The sequence below is a fragment of the Arvicanthis niloticus genome, chromosome 2 (genome assembly GCF_011762505.2).
Source record: "Arvicanthis niloticus isolate mArvNil1 chromosome 2, mArvNil1.pat.X, whole genome shotgun sequence".
Classification (NCBI taxonomy): Eukaryota; Metazoa; Chordata; class Mammalia; order Rodentia; family Muridae; genus Arvicanthis; species Arvicanthis niloticus.
Window position 1 is genome coordinate 141,517,828 of NC_047659.1, and position 15,358 is coordinate 141,533,185.

Consider the following 15,358-nt stretch of genomic DNA (forward strand, 5'->3'; position numbering starts at 1 on the left):
TTACACGACCCAGAGGAGGAGCAGGAAGATGGTAAATTATTTTAGTCTGTGGATACGGGAGGCAGGATCACAACAGGTCCTGGCCACTGGGCTGATGGGTATCAAGAATTGCATAATTGGCTTCGGAATCAAATAGTCCCTGCTTCCAATTCCCGCCGACTATTTGAAGCCAATCTCCATTTACTGTTGGGACAGACCAACAAAATTAGCTCTCGAGAATCGTGCACGTTCTGTTTGGGATGAAAAAAATTAACTATAATAATTAGGCCAATTAATTTCGTTTTGTTGAATTAAGAAATAACACTTGAGCTTTGCTTTTCGGCTTGAATGGAAAATCTTGGGGTACAGCAGCATTCAGTGGACGGAAGCTTTGCTTTCTGCCTTCCATGGTATGGGGAGTCCCCATAACTGGGGGTAACTTCCCTGTAGCCCCCTCCCACTTTCCAGCACTTCATTCCACGCGGCCCGTGGCGCTGGAGGTTTATTCTACCTGGAACCTCTTTTCCTGGGCAAGTTAAGGCTTTTGAATGGCTCGCCGGTGCCAGCTGCAGAACCGGCACTCGGCAGGGCTGGGCACCGCAGCAGGGATGGGCCTGGGCGGGGGAGCTCGGGTCTCCTCCAGCCGCAGCCCGCAGCCAGATAACAGCTTCGGGCGACAGCGGCGGCACGCCGTTGTCCGATTTATTCTCAGCAGGTAGTAATGTGAGTTTCCTCTTTGGAACTGGGGGAGCGGGCTCCTTCTCAGAATTCCTCCCCTCCCTTCCCTCAGTGGGCAGGACAGTAAAGTACCCAGCGAGAGGGAAAGAGGGGGAGACACTAGGGAACACCGGGGCTTCAGCCGCTTCTCAGCCCAATCCTTAAGTGTCTGTCGGAACGGCTGGGGCGAGGTGTCAGGGAACCCCAGAAGTTGAGACAACCCGCAATGGGGCGTCTTCAACTCTCGAGTGACATCCATCTTTAGAAGGATGGAGGAAGGTTCTTGAGGTGGGGAAATCCCAGCTGTCAGCTCTGCCAATCTCAGGTGTGCAAGGGGGCTGGCTGGCAAAGGAAGCGGCGTTCGGGTACCCAAGCTTGGCGGGTCTGCGGTTGTCAGGGACCGCCCACTGATGCCCCTGCAAGCCCCTCGCGACGCCGGGCCCTGCAAGACGCTAGGCAGGGTGCGGGGCGGAGCTAGGCAGGGACTGGCTGGGGGCTGCCCCGCCCGGCGCCTGGGCCTCCGCGCCGTCCCCCGGGGAGGAGTTATGATAATTTCCTTCCCATTAAGGCGTTCGGGTCCCCCGGCTATCGCCGGGACACACTGTGAGGGTGAGGCTTCTCCGGTCCACGGCTGCGGCCTCTACACACCCACGGCGGCCACATCTACGTGCACAGCTACCGATGCGCGTCCAGTGACTGGGACAGCGAGGCCCGCGAGCGCGCGGCGGGGGCGGCGGCAGACGCCTGGCCACCGTGACCCCGATTGTGGATTTACCGCTCGGGGGGTGGGGGGAGCCTGGATTTAACTGGCGACTATTTTGGGGGACGCCGGACGCCATGTTGTGGAAATTAACAGATAATGTCAAGTATGAAGAGGATTGCGAGGTGAGCGGGGTCTAGGGAACACAGCCCCGCCGGCCCGAGCGGCGTCCCAGGGCCACCGGCCGAGGCTGGGGACGTTCGCGCGGAGCCCTCACCTTCGGGAGGGATGAGGGCCAGTCCTCGGCCATCTCCTGGGTCCCTTGTTGAATCTGGTCTTGTCCCTCGGGGACAAGGCCTGGCGAGAGCGTGGCAGACCCACCCACAGAGCTCAACAGTGGGTTCCTACGAAGCGCACGGCCCTCCTTTCCGTTTTCCCCGAAGAGCGCCCCGTCTCCGACTCTCAGACGTGGCTTTTTCCCACGAAGTCTGTCCAGTGTCCACGGAGGCTTCCCTGCCAGCGACACCTTTGCGGAGTCTTCTCCAAGGAAGGCTTGTCACCTGCCCCGCTACCTCCTCGGGAAAGGAAAAAAAAAAAAAAAAGGCCAAACAACTGCAGCCTGGTTTTCAAGAGAAGTGGGGGTTGGGGACTGTGGGGTGGGGGTGAGGCCAGATGGGGCCTTGAGCGCTCGCGAGTACTCTAGCCTGTCGGACAGGTTGTGCTAGAGTTTCGGAGAGTAGGAGGGAGGGAGGCGGCGAGCGGGAAGAGGAAGAAGATTCAGGCGGCGCGAGGCGAGCACCGGGGAGCGTGGAGAGGAGAGCCGGGGCGGCCAAGCTTCGCTGGGAGGGCAGCGCGCTCGCACGACCTCGAGGGGCTCGCCCCTGCGTGCACGCCCGGGCGCTTCCGCTAGGGGGCGACAGTGCCCCGCTCCTGCGTCCCTGCTACCCTTCTGACCCCTGGGACTGATGAAGACACATCTTTTAGGAATTAAGTCTGACCGCCTTGGGGCGAGGGGACGTGCGCAGGCAAAGGTTGCCCAGTTTGGCAGAGTCTTTTCATTCCTTCTCTTCACCGGGATGTGTGAGAACCTTGACCGTGGCCGGGCTGGAAGACCTCACTTCCCAAGGCGCAGAAGGCACGGGCCTGGCTAGCACGGATCTCAGCTCCGGTCCCGCGTGCTGGCTCCCGAGTCTCTTCGGATGACTTTACCTATCAGGCCTTACCTGAGTGTGTTACTTCCGCTGCGCTCACGCCTCTTAAGGGAGTGCGAGGGGGATGATCCTTAGGGCGGGGGAAACGCGCCCTTCGTCGGCATTGCGCATTACCGCGCCGCCGACTGCTCTTGGCGCGCTGCGGCGACATGGGAGGAGGGTTGTTGAACAAGGGCTCTGTGCGCCGAGGTCGCCGCACGCCGACCCCCTGGAGCACGGGTGACCGGACTGTGGCCCGGAACGCGCCCTTGGTACCTCCAAGCGCCGCCAGCGACACAGAGCGGGAGCCTTCGCCAGAGGATTCGTTCCCTCAGGTCTTAGACCGATGGCTCTCAACGATGTCCCTGGAGCTCATTGTCCCCGGGGGCTCTCGGGTTCAGGGACCGGTCGAGACGGGTGGCGCGAGCTCGGCGGGGCGCGTGGGTGCCGCTCTCCCGGCTTGCCTGTTCGCTGTAGCAGGGATTCGTACTAACCGGGTTTCTGCTGTTTCTCTCTCCCAGGATCGCCACGACTCGAGCAGTAATGGCAACCCTCGCATCCCTCACCTCTCCTCTGCCGGACAGCATCTCTACAGTCCCGCGCCGCCTCTCTCGCACACCGGGGTTGCAGAGTACCAGCCGCCTCCTTACTTCCCGCCGCCCTACCAGCAACTGGCGTACTCGCAGTCCGCCGACCACTACTCGCATCTGGGAGAGGCTTACGCTGCCGCCATCAACCCTTTACACCAGCCCGCGGCCACCGGCAGCCAGCAACAGGCCTGGCCCGGTCGACAGAGTCAGGAGGGCTCTAGCCTGGCCTCGCACCACAGCCGCTCTGCAGGTCTCCTACCCCATATTTCAGGGCTGGAGGGGGGCTCGGTGAGTGCCCGGCGGGAAGCCTACCGCCGTTCCGATCTGCTGCTGCCTCACGCACACGCCCTGGAAGCCGGTCTGGCTGAGAACCTGGGGCTGCACGAGATGGCTCACCCCATAGAGGAGGTGCAGGTGAGCAGCGGGGACGGGAAGCTGGGGGCGGGAGGGGGAGGGTTCTGCCTCCAGTCTTTCCACCTTCCTCCAAACTTAAAAGAAACTGTCATTTCCCCCCCAGAATGTGGACGACCCGCACCTGCTTCTACACGATCAGACTGTCATTCGCAAAGGTAAATATTGACGCTTGTGTCTAACACGTGGCTCTGACCAGCGAAGTTGCCCCTTTTCTGCAAGGTTGGGGTGTTAAGTGGCCAACACGGCTCACCTAGTGGAGGAGGGGTCTGATGACGACTACAGAAGACCATGCTTGAACGAAAAGACCTAACCTGATCGAAATTTTAAAAGGTTTTTTTTTTTTTTTTTTTTTTTTTTTTTTGTTTTTTGTTTTTTTGTCGCCCGCCGGGTGGCCTTGAACACATTGTAAGCCTCCTGGCTCAGCCTCCCCCTAGTGTTGGCATCACAGGTGGGAAACTGTAATTTATCTTAAAAACAAAGAAAAAAAATACAAACAGTACCTTAGTTTTCTGTAAGTTTTTACTGTTGAACAAATTGGCCTAATTTTACTTTTTAGAGGTACATTTATTATGGGGGTCAAAAACCAACCTGCTGAAGTCGGGTTTTCCCTCTCCACTATGTGGGTTCCAGAGATTGAAACCGGGAGTCAGGCTTGGCAGCAGGCACTTTGCACTGCTGAGCCTTCTTGCTGGCATAGAAGAGACTTTACTTCTGTACTGAGTACAGCTATTGGAGAGGCTCTTAATTCCGACACTTAAGGTCTCTCCTAATGTGCTGCCCTATAAGGACAGACCTCGGGTGTTTATAGGAGGGAGGGGATTGGGGAAATCGGATTACAGTGAGTGGGTGGCTCCTGATTCAGTTACACACTGACGGGGGTTACCAGTCTTTCTGAGGGGAATGGGATCATCCTAAATTACAAGTAGTTATGGTCTTGAGATTGTGGACTATATTAGTAAATTGGGAGAGGTTTGGAGAGAAAAACCTGAAAAGAAACAGTTTCTGAGTAGACCTAAGCAGATCTGGCTAGTCTGTATTTCTGAATTCCCTGGTGTCAGCTGCGATGAGGGGTCATGCGATGATCTAAACCCATCCTGTGGTTTCAGTTCATCTTGGAGGGTTGTGTGTGGGGGGGTGCCATTTATTTCGTATTGAAGCGGTTTTCCTGAAAGCAAATGCTTTAATTAAACAGATTACCGTGGTGGTCAGGAACTGGGGGAGGTGGGAGGAACAACTCTGTGCGTGGAATCTTTACTAATTAAGGTCTGGAGGTGTTAACTCATGATTTCAGATTCCAGTCTTTGAGGAAAAGATATATAGCTTCTAGAAGCCTCTTGCAGTATTTAGTTCTCTGTGTGGAGTTTTCTGAAGGTGGACCTCGGCTCTGGTTTGCCCTTTTGATAAGGTCTCTCTGCCCCATCTGGTTCTAATGGCAAGCCTATTCTGTCCCCCACAGGACCCATTTCAATGACCAAGAACCCTTTGGGTCTCCCCTGCCAGAAGGACCTGGTAGGAGCCGTCATGAACCCCAGCGAGGTCTTCTGCTCTGTCCCTGGAAGACTGTCTCTGCTTAGCTCTACATCTAAGTACAAAGTAACAGTGGCTGAGGTACAGAGGCGACTGTCACCACCGGAATGCCTAAATGCCTCACTCCTGGGAGGCGTGCTCAGAAGGTGATACTTGCTCAGGGCCCCCTGGGGGTTGGGTAGTTGGAGGTGAATATGTACGAGGGCCTGGAGGTATTTTTAACATTTATGTAACTTTTATATCTTAACACTGAATTCTAATCTGTGTTAAGAGAGCTTTTTAGTGCGTATCTTCTTTTTGAAAGTGCCAAATGAAGAAGGTGCTAAAACAGCAGTAACAGGTTATCATTTGGTTGGGATTAAGAGGCAGCAGCTGCAGGAGGAGAGGGAGGGAGGGAGGGAGGGAGGGTGGCTTCTAGTGTTTGGTCCCCCAGGGAGTTTACTGCTACAGTCCTGAGTGGAGATTTTTCTGCATCCCCACTAGTGGATTCTGAGATTCTTAGGGGGGAAAGTCTGGGTCTTTTTTTTTTTTTTTTTTTTTCCTTCGATTGTTTTGAAAGTAGCCAACTTTCTTTTTCCTCACAGAGCAAAATCCAAAAATGGAGGCCGGTCCTTGAGGGAGAAGTTGGACAAGATCGGGTTGAACCTTCCAGCGGGGAGACGGAAAGCTGCCCACGTCACTCTCCTCACGTCCCTTGTGGAAGGTTCGTGTGGCTTGTGCTTTTCTTTCTGCTGACTTCATTCAGTAAACGCCATGTTACCGAAGCTTTTCTTTTTCTGAACCTGTGAAATCATACCGGAGTTGGCCAAACTTTCCCTGTGAAGTGAGTTAGCTTTTGAAAGGTGCGGTCCATCACGGATGGACCCATGAGGAGTCAGAATTGCCGCTTTGCTGATTTTTTCTACTTGTGGTTGATCCTGCTCAGTGTACACAACGGGCACTGGCTTAATTCGCCATTTCTTCCCTTCCATTGGGGGTGGGGGGGGCGATTTAAAAAAAATGAAGTCCACAGTCCTCGAATGAGCTCCTTTCTCTATTCCTGAGGTCATAGCTGTGTCAGTCCAGGGTTTGAATGGAGACCCGGCCCCCCAGTCTGGAAGGTAGCCAAGAATGCCATGCTTAGCTTTTAAAAGGAAAGTAAATACTTAAAAAAAAAAAAAAAAAAAAGCAAGGAGCACATTGTTACCAAAGCCAGGAAGGTGGGCCTGGACACAAGTGCCTCAGCCTAGGCCCCCGGGCCCCTTTGTTGTTAGCCTGCGTGCTGCTGGCTGGCTTAAGACTGAGGATGGCCACAAGAAGCCAGCTCTCCTGGGAGGAGCTGTCTCTGAACATTTTATTTTCCTTGTCGCATGGCATGACTTGTGCTGAAAGGGACTTGGCAGAATCCCCCCATGCCTTTTCACTGTGCCTCTGGAGGTGAGGGCAAACAGAAAGGCCTGACTGAGAGCAGCTGTCTTGCATTGAATATGGGGTCTGTGCCCTTACTAAGCTGCTCCGGCCTTCCTTACTAGCCACTCTGAGAAGTTTAAATAAGAAAGTAGGTGTCCCCAACACTGGCACCTAGATTCTGACTCACCTCAGGCCTCTCTACAGTCTGGAGCCCTGAAGCCAGATTGCCCCCCCTTTCTCTCTCTCCACTCCAGAAACCCCTAAAATTGGACCTGGGCTGGGTATTGCTGGTTAAACCCAGGACCTCAGACAGCTCCACCTGAGTCCCATCTGGGCCTTGAACCTCAGCGTCCTGGGTGCCAGGGTTGCTAGGCATGTTGCAGTGCTGTACTGGCTTCTTCCTGTTCGTTGTCTTCAGACTGAGCCTCCTGCCCGGAGCTGGCTGGGTAGCCTCCAGTGAACTTCAACTCCAAAGCCCCCTGCCTTCACCTTCCCAGAACTTGCTTTCTTTTCTCGTTATTGAGTTAGCGAGTAAGTTGCAGGCTGGTCAGGGCTACATAGTGAGTGAGAGACCCCGGTCTTGAAAGCAAGACTCTAGATAACCAGCCAGGCTGTGGTGATATACGCCTTTAATCCCAGCACGCAGGAGATTGAGGCAGGTGGATCAAGGTGAGTTCAAGGCCAGCCTGGTCTACACAGTGAGTTCCAGGACAGCCAGAGAAACCCTGTCTTGGAAGCTGAGGGACGAGGGAAACAAAAAATGTTACATCCCCACCTTAAGAAGCATGGCAGACACTAGAGACCCTGTCTCTTTTTTTGTTTTGCTTTTGATTTTTGAGACAGGGTTTCTCTGTGTAGCTCTGGCTGTCCTGGAACTCACTCTATAAACCAGGCTGGCCTCCAACTCAGAAATCCGACTGCCTCTGCCTCCCAAGTGCTGGGATTAAAGGTGCGTGCCACCACCACTACCCGGGGAAGCCCTGTCTCAAAATAAGAGAGCCTCCTGAAGGCTGACCTCTTACCTCAAACCCATGCTGTAGCACACACTCAGGCACATAACCATACGTGGACAATTAAGAAAAAACGATAGATGAGCACCTAATGACTGGTCAAAGCGCCTGGTAAAAAACAAAGTAGCCCCGCTGACCGCAGCCGCTCTAACCTCTAAACTTGCTGCTCTTGCAGGTGAAGCCGTCCACCTAGCTCGGGACTTTGCCTATGTCTGCGAAGCGGAGTTCCCCAGCAAAGCAGTGGCTGACTATTTAACGAGACCGCATCTTGGGGGACGGAATGAGATGGCCGCTAGGAAGAATATGTTGTTGGCTGCACAGTGAGTATTTGGCTGTACAGACCCTGGGGCTCAACCACAAAGCTGTAGTTGGCAAGGACCAGAGTGTGCAGAGTCAGCAGCAACCTCTAGTAGCCTTCAGAGGAGGGAGCTGTTCCATCCCGGGTGGCGTGGGGCCTGCTAACTCAGCTCACAGCACACTGATGATTGCCTTTGGGCATGTGCAAGAATTTATGTAGCTCAGTTAGCAGGGTTTGTCTAGTATGTATGATGCTAGGCTAACCTCAGCTATGCATTAAAGCCAAGCATAGTAGTATATCCCTGTAACACCAGCGTTTGGGAAGTGGAAACGGAGCTGAAGTTGAGGGTCATTAGCTACAAAGTGAGTTCCAAGGCCAGCCTGGGCTACATAGACCTTGACCAGGTGGCTGGACTTTAACCCACATGTCTTTTCTCATTGCATCAGAGATTAAGTGAGATAGTGTCTGGAAAACCCTTAATCCCTGGCCTGGCACATGTCAAGTGCTAAGGACAGGGGCATGGCGCACAAGGGTTTAGTGTTGGTTGGTTTCTTGGGGGGCGGGGCTGTCTCATTTGGTAGAGTGCTTGCCTAGCCTGCTTGCAAAGCAAGCACATTTGGTCCCCAGTGCTCCATGAATCAAGAGTAGAGGTGAATACCTGTGATCTCACACTGGGGAGGTAGAGACAGTAATAAATCCAAGGTCATTCTTGTCTATATAGTGGGTTCAAGGCCCACCTCCATCTTTAGAAACTGTCTCAGAAATGCTAAGTTCCCATTTCTGAGCTTATCCTAATAGGATCTGGGGGTGGGGATTTATTCTGCCAAGCGCTGGGTAACGTTCACCAACTGTGTTCACAGGCAAGTGTGCAAGGAATTCACTGACCTCCTCCATCAAGATCGAACACCCAACGGGAACAGCAGGCCCACCCCGGTCTTGGAGACGAACATACAAAACTGTTTGTCTCATTTCAGCCTGATAACTCATGGCTTTGGCAGCCAGGCCATCTGCGCGGCGGTCTCCGCAGTGCAGAATTACATCAAGGAGGCCCTCATCTCCATCGACAAGTCCTACATGAACCCGGGAGACCAGAGTCCAGCCGACTCCAACAAGACAATGGAGAAAATGGAAAAGCACCGGAAGTAAAGTGGGTGTGCGGAGGCCAGAGAGCGGAAGTAGAGGACCCAAGTCCCTTCCACTGGGGCAGCCTGGGAAGCAAGCGTCCAGCCCGTGGACGATGCGGTTACCAGCTGCCTCATTCTGGACCTGCCCTTTTGGAGTCTGTGACTTTTCCATTTAACCCTGGACATGCTACCCCGAAGCCACTTGGTTTGGTTCTTTTATTCATTAAACATTTGTGTTTTTTTGGAAATCCGTTCCCTCTCTGAAAGGTGCTATGAGTTTTAGAACCCCTTTGTAAGAACTCCCTGGGCCGACAAGAAACTCCTCGCTTAGCTGCTGACAAAGCAGGTGCATGGGAGTCTGATAAAGGGATTGGTCAATCATAACGTATTTCTTTTTCAGTGTTAATGGCTGGCTCTTATGTCCACTAAAATATTTATCTAAAAAAAATTAGTATTTATCTAGCTTTCCCCACCTCAGCGATCACACCTTCTGGTAGGGGGGCAAAGGGCAGATGTTTTACCAGTGGTATGTGACAGGCTTCCAGCCCCTCATTCAATAAAAAGGGTCCCCTGTTTTTAAGGAACTTTAAAGCAAAGCCTACTGTTTGTTTCGTGTTTCTTTCCTCTTTTAAAAAAATACTGAAAGTTTAAAATTCTTTAGATAGTAGAATTTTTTTTTTAAATGATCTGTTCCTTTAAGGTATAGAAGCTTTATTTGCATATTTATTTCATATCTTGATTCTTTTTTTCCACGTAAACTTGAAGGGGGTAGACACACAATGGCTCCTGTCATCCCAGAGGAGGCTCCGTGTTGAGAAACTGTTGAGTGTACAGATTTTATTTATGCATAATTTAATGGGATCTGTAAATACTTCTTACGGCTTTTTTGAGAAATGGGATTCGATTTTAATATTAACTTTTAATGGTGACGGGTCACGTAGCCCCTCTAGATTTTATGCGAACGCACACAGGGTATTGAACTCAAGATGAAGCTGGGCTTTTCTCTTGGCTGGTCAAGTATTATTTAATTGGAGCTGTTTAGGAAGAAATCCACATCTTGTTCCTGTGGGCTGAACCAGAAGAGTGTAGAGTTTAGTTTGTGTGGGTGACGTGCAGATTGGGATTGATCCTCCATGCCTGACCGTGCTCCTTAAATAACTGTTGTGTGTATGATACCTGTATAATAAAAATATTCTCGATAGACTCTCTCAAAGTCTGGTTCTGACCCTTTTTTTTTTTTTTCCGGGTGAGTAGGATTGATCAGGGTGTATTGTAGCCTGTCTGGCTTAGTTCATCCTATAGGTAGAACAAGACAGGGCACTGTGGAAGGATCTTGAAGCTTCTTTTCTCTCCTTAGTGAGGCCGCTCAGCTGTTCTGAATCGTGCTTGCTTCCATCTTGTCCCCATTAGCTGAGTGCCAGCACCTGAGGGTACTGGGACTGTGTTCCGGGTGTGTGGCTTGTCATTGAGAGGGGTTTCACTTTTGTGTTTGTCGTGGTGATGGGTCCACTATTCTGAGCATGTGTGCTCTGCTGCTCTGTGGGTACCCCAAGCCTAAGGTCACAGTTTGGGGAATGTTGAATGAGTGAATGATGCCAGTCCAATGGGCATGCTGTCCTCACAGGTTTTCCTTGGTCAGGTCTTAAGGGGAGAAAAAAAATCAATCAACCCCAAGAATGGTAGCCTGGGGGCATCAGCGTGTTCAGTGAAATCAAGGTTTTCCAGCATTGCAGACAGCGAAGTCTCCTCATTTTGTCTGACTGTGGGGTGAGTTAGCGGGAGTGTCGAAGCCCTGGGAGGTGGGGCAGGGGGACTGCAGACTTGCTGAGAGTTCGGAACTTGGATGCACACTGCCTGCACTTGGTTTCTGGTTCGAGTAGCCTGGCATGGCCTGCAGGAAGTGAAAGGTTAATAGTTTGGCATGCATGGCTGGCCTTCAAAGGGAAGTGGAGACAGGAGGATTTTTCACTTTGGATAAAGTCGTGGCTTCAGCTCCGTTCTTGTAACCCTTAATTCCTCATGGCCTCCGCCGTGCACAGCCGCTCCTGACTCTGCACTGGCATGGGGTGCTCTTAAGTAGTTGAAGCCCTGCCAACCCCGTGTTTGCTCTTGGCGGCTCATCCCTAGTCCCTGTACATCCCCATCAAGTCGGGTTTGTCTGGGGCTGGTACGTCAAGATCACGATTGGCTTGGCTTTCATGAAGAAAAAGGAGGTCTCAGGTTGATAGTTATTTCTCAACCAAGACTCAAGACACTGGGTGTCTCAGGGAAGTCTCGGGGCAAAGGGCAAAAAGAATAAGATGTTTGGCAAACCTGCTTTGGGACCAGAGTGTGGCTGTTCAAGTGCACTGCAGACAGCATGCCGGGAGCTCCCTAAGGTCAAACAACCCAAGAGAGCCACAGACAGGCTCTTGTGGCTGGCTAGGTGCTTAAAATCTTATGGGCCTGGAAATGCAGGGGACAAGTTTCCCGTATCTGATGTCCGAGGAAGCCTCTGAACTGGTGCCCTGTGAATAGGAACCAGGTACTTTAAAGGGGAACCCATAAACACCTTGGCTACTGACAACGTTCCCAGGGAGCTCTAGCCCACTGGTAAAAGGCTGGGCCGTGCTAAACTCCTGAAAGACCACTTGCTCTCCTGAAAAGGATGTGGTTTTTTTTTTAAGCTGCACTACACAAGTGAGCAGCTGCCTCTCTGCTCTGCTCTGCTCTCTGACTATATGCTGGCCGGTCCACATGCTGCTTTCTTTATTTCTTTTGTGTCTGGTGTGTCTGCATGCATTCATGTGGGCGCATGTGTGTGCATGCTTGTGGAGGTTACGTCAGGTGTCTTCCTCTGAGGCTCTCCACCTAAGTTTCTGAGGTGGCGTCACTCCGCTGAGCTCACTGCTTGGGCTAGAAAGCTCCAGGGAGCCTCCCATCTACCTGGACAGCACTGGCATGCCAGGTGTGAGCCACTGGGCCTAGCCTTTTAAAAGACGTGTGTTTCCGAGTTTTACTTTCTGTGTCTGTGTGAGTGCTTGTTTGTATGTGTGCTGCGTGTATTTAACATGCAGTTACAGGAGGTTGTGATTCACCAGATGTGGGTTGAAAGATCTGAGCCCAGGTCCCCTGCAAGAACACCGAGCATTCTTAACTGCTAAAGCATCTCGCCAAGCTGAAGCATAGCCCTGGGTCTAGGTTGCTTTTTTTTTTTTTTTTTTTTTAATTTTATTTTTAAAGGGGAAACCAGGGACCCAAACTCTTAGATGCTCATGCCTGAACAGCAAACACTGACTGAGCTATCTCCCTGGTGGCTCTGTAATTTTTTTGAAACAAATCTTGCTGTGTACCTGTGACTGGCCTGAAATACACTATACATAACCCAGTCTGGCCTCATACTCACAATCTTCTGTCTCCACCTCTGGGGGTGGGAGGGGGTGAGGGAGGGGCTGGGATTATAGGCTTGCACCACCATGCCCAACTATGGACTTGGTTTTTTTAAAGGCACATGTCGCTGCCCTCTGGGAGAAGTACTCTTAAGAGGTTCCTTTGTCCCATTTGCTGAAGGAAAGAAAACCAGTGTGTCTGAAGGCACACACTGCCCAGAATTCCATGCCCATAAGGGAAGTGTCTGCAGGACCGTATATCTGTTGGCAGACATCTGGATACTTGGCACCTACAAGGTGCCCCCCTACCCTACACAACACACCTGTGGGTTCTCTGGGAGGCCAGGGAGTGTGTTTTCCATAGCCCTTCACGCTTGTCTTATCTTCCATGTGCGTGTGATTTGAGCTGTGGGTTAGGCAAGAGACAGAGCGGCTGTTTTTCATTTGAGATGATTCCACAACAATGGCGGGCATTCTTTCTTTTGGGGGGTCTGATGTGAGGCTGAGTTCTGAGACCTCAACTTCCTGGACTTGAATGTTAAAAACCAAAGGGAAACAAGGTAGGGTCACGGACGGGTGAGAAACAAAGGGAGTTGTCTGAGGGCCAGGCAGAGCCTAGGGCTCTAGAATCCGCTGGCTGCCTGCTTTCCCTGGGGAAATGCCGGCTAGCGTATGTTCTTGAAGAAGCTGCAGTGCTTTCTAATAATCTCAGGACTTCTCCATCCATCACTTTCTGCAGGCTGGTAGAACAGTGTCCCACAGCGGTAGTTAAATCTGTCTGCCTTTATATGAAGGGATATAACTTGGAAGTGCTGTTGGTGGTGGTATAGGGATGACTGGTTTCTTGAAATGCAGATGACAGGGCTCTCTGTGGGTCCTGTATTGGCACTGACCCTTTGAAAGGTCACCTCTAGCCACCTGAGTCCAGTGAACCCTGAAAACTTTCTCCCTGTTGGAGATGGAGCAAGGTCTCCCTGTTTCCCAGTCGTGGGGCTGTGATACATAAAGGTTCCTTCTGGACTAACATTGTCTTTCCTCTGTCAGAGCTTCTGTGCCTGAGGCTTCTCTTCCTGTTCAAAGCCCTCCTTTGCCTCTCTGAATGAAGCCTATGGGGTCACTGGCCCCCCAGGAAGGTGGAGGTTCTGGGCATCATCAAAACCTGACCTTTCCTGCCTTTGCACACCCAGGTTGGCATCTCGCCTAATGTCCGTTCTGATGCCAAAAAGCAAATCACACCTTGAACATCTTTAGTGGTAACAGGGAACATAATATTCAGAGATGATCTTGACATCCTGATTTTTAAAATGACTTACATTAGAGTCCATATTTTATGGGTCATTCATGGGTTTGGGCACAATAATACAAGTAATTTCCTTGCATCTTTTGGATGGCATCTCCATGGGGGAAATGGGTAAGGGGAAAGGGTGGACACTGAAGTGGCCTGATTCCAGAGACCTGTCCAACGGATGATAGCTTTGTTAACGACGTTTTTCAATGTCAAAGCTGCTTGGGACAGTGTGTGTATATGCTTGTGTGTGCTATTTGTGGACTGTCAACATTTTTTAAGGAGAGGTTTTACAAATGACCTTCACATGTGATAAAAGTTAAGCAAATGTCATAGCTCCTAGCCTTCCATGACTCTAAGGCTATTGGAATATCTTGGGTCGATTTATGTTCCCCAAAAGATATATGTTATAGTTGCATCAAGGGAGGTAGCTCTGCCAGGACAGTGCTTGCCTAGCAAGCACGAGAACCTGAGTTAGGTTTCCAAAATACACATTTTTTTTTTTTTTTCCGAGACAGAGTTTCTCTGTGTAGCCCTGGCTGTCCTGGAACTCACTCTGTAGACTAGGCTGGCCTCGAACTCAGAAATCCACCTGCCTCTGCCTCCCAATTGTTGGGATTAAAGGCGTGCGCCACCACCGCCTGGCAGAACACGCATTTTTAAAAAGCCAGGCATGGCAGCTGGTTCGTACTCTTCACACTAGGGAAGCAGAGACAGGATCCCTGGCCCTCACTGGCCAGCCAGTCAGACTTAGCTGGTGAGTCTCAAGCCAGTGGAAGACTCTATGTCAAAGGACGTGAGAACCATCACCAAGGGTGACACTGGAGGTTGCTCTCTGCCCTGGAACGTCTCCAGACATCACACATTCACATAAAAGAGAAAGGTGTGTTAGCTGTGGGGGCGGGGTGGTGGCTCAGAGGGTAGGGGCACTGGCTCTCAAGCACAAGGAGCTAGTGGGAATCCCCAACAGCCATATAGAAACCCTGGGGGCCGGAGAGAGAGCTCAGTAGTTAAAAGTAGCTGTTCCTCCCTCAGATGACACAGTCTCGGTCCCAGCACCCACAGAGCAGCTCACAACCACTGTCACTTCCAGGAGATTTGACATTCCCATTTCTGGCCTCCAAAGGCACAAGGCATGAACATGTCGCACAAACATACGTGCAGGTAAAATAGTCATACACCTGTCTGTGGCCCTGACTCGGGGAAGGATTGGGGGTGGGGAGTGGGTGTCAAGACAGGTGAATTCTAAGGGCTCAGGCCAACCTGCCAGCAGAGATGTGAGCTTCCGCTTCTGTGAGAAGAGTCCATCTAAGGGCATTGAGGTAGACAGGGAGAGAGGAAGACACTTGTGTCAGCGGCAAGCACCTGCACACACATGTGCATGAAAAACACACACACAATATATACACATACAGAGAGGATATGCTAAAGTCCTAATCCCCAGTACCTCCTTGGACATATATGAACACATATGACCCTCTTCGGACATAGGGTTGTTGTAGACCTTAGCATGGATCATAGTGGAGTGACTCTTCATCCTATATGACTGGCTGGATACAGAGAGACAAAGTTAGTGGTTCGTGTCTGTACTCCTAATACTCGGAGACAGAGAGAGTTTGAGAGACTGGTTTATATAGCAAGTTCTAAGCCAGCCAGGGCTACGTAATGACAGCTTATTTTAAAACAATGTTTTTAGTGTATTTTGTATGTCTGGCATACCAGGACATGCATGTGGTGGCCAGACAACAACTTGAGGTTACAGCATGC

The 15,358-nt window shown here is 51.4% G+C and overlaps 1 protein-coding gene across 4 annotated transcripts; it reads left to right on the forward strand.

Moving 5' to 3' along the window:
- Positions 1-1,286: 1,286 nt before the first annotated feature.
- Tfap2c (transcription factor AP-2 gamma) lies at positions 1,287-10,139 on the forward strand. 4 transcript variants are annotated; one of them, XM_034496524.2, is made up of 7 exons: positions 1,287-1,581; positions 3,108-3,590; positions 3,694-3,745; positions 5,047-5,263; positions 5,702-5,820; positions 7,692-7,836; positions 8,675-10,139. In XM_034496524.2, the coding sequence occupies exons 1-7, from the start codon at positions 1,534-1,536 to the stop codon at positions 8,958-8,960; spliced, it is 1,350 nt and encodes a 449-aa protein (XP_034352415.1). In that variant the 5' UTR covers positions 1,287-1,533; the 3' UTR covers positions 8,961-10,139. The 4 variants fall into 4 exon arrangements, with proteins under 4 accessions (XP_034352415.1, XP_076786438.1, XP_076786437.1 ...); XM_034496522.2 differs by lacking the exon at positions 1,287-1,581 and adding an exon at positions 2,098-2,921; XM_076930323.1 differs by lacking the exon at positions 1,287-1,581 and having other exon boundaries at positions 2,093-3,590; positions 8,789-10,139.
- The last annotated feature ends 5,219 nt before the right edge of the window (positions 10,140-15,358 follow it).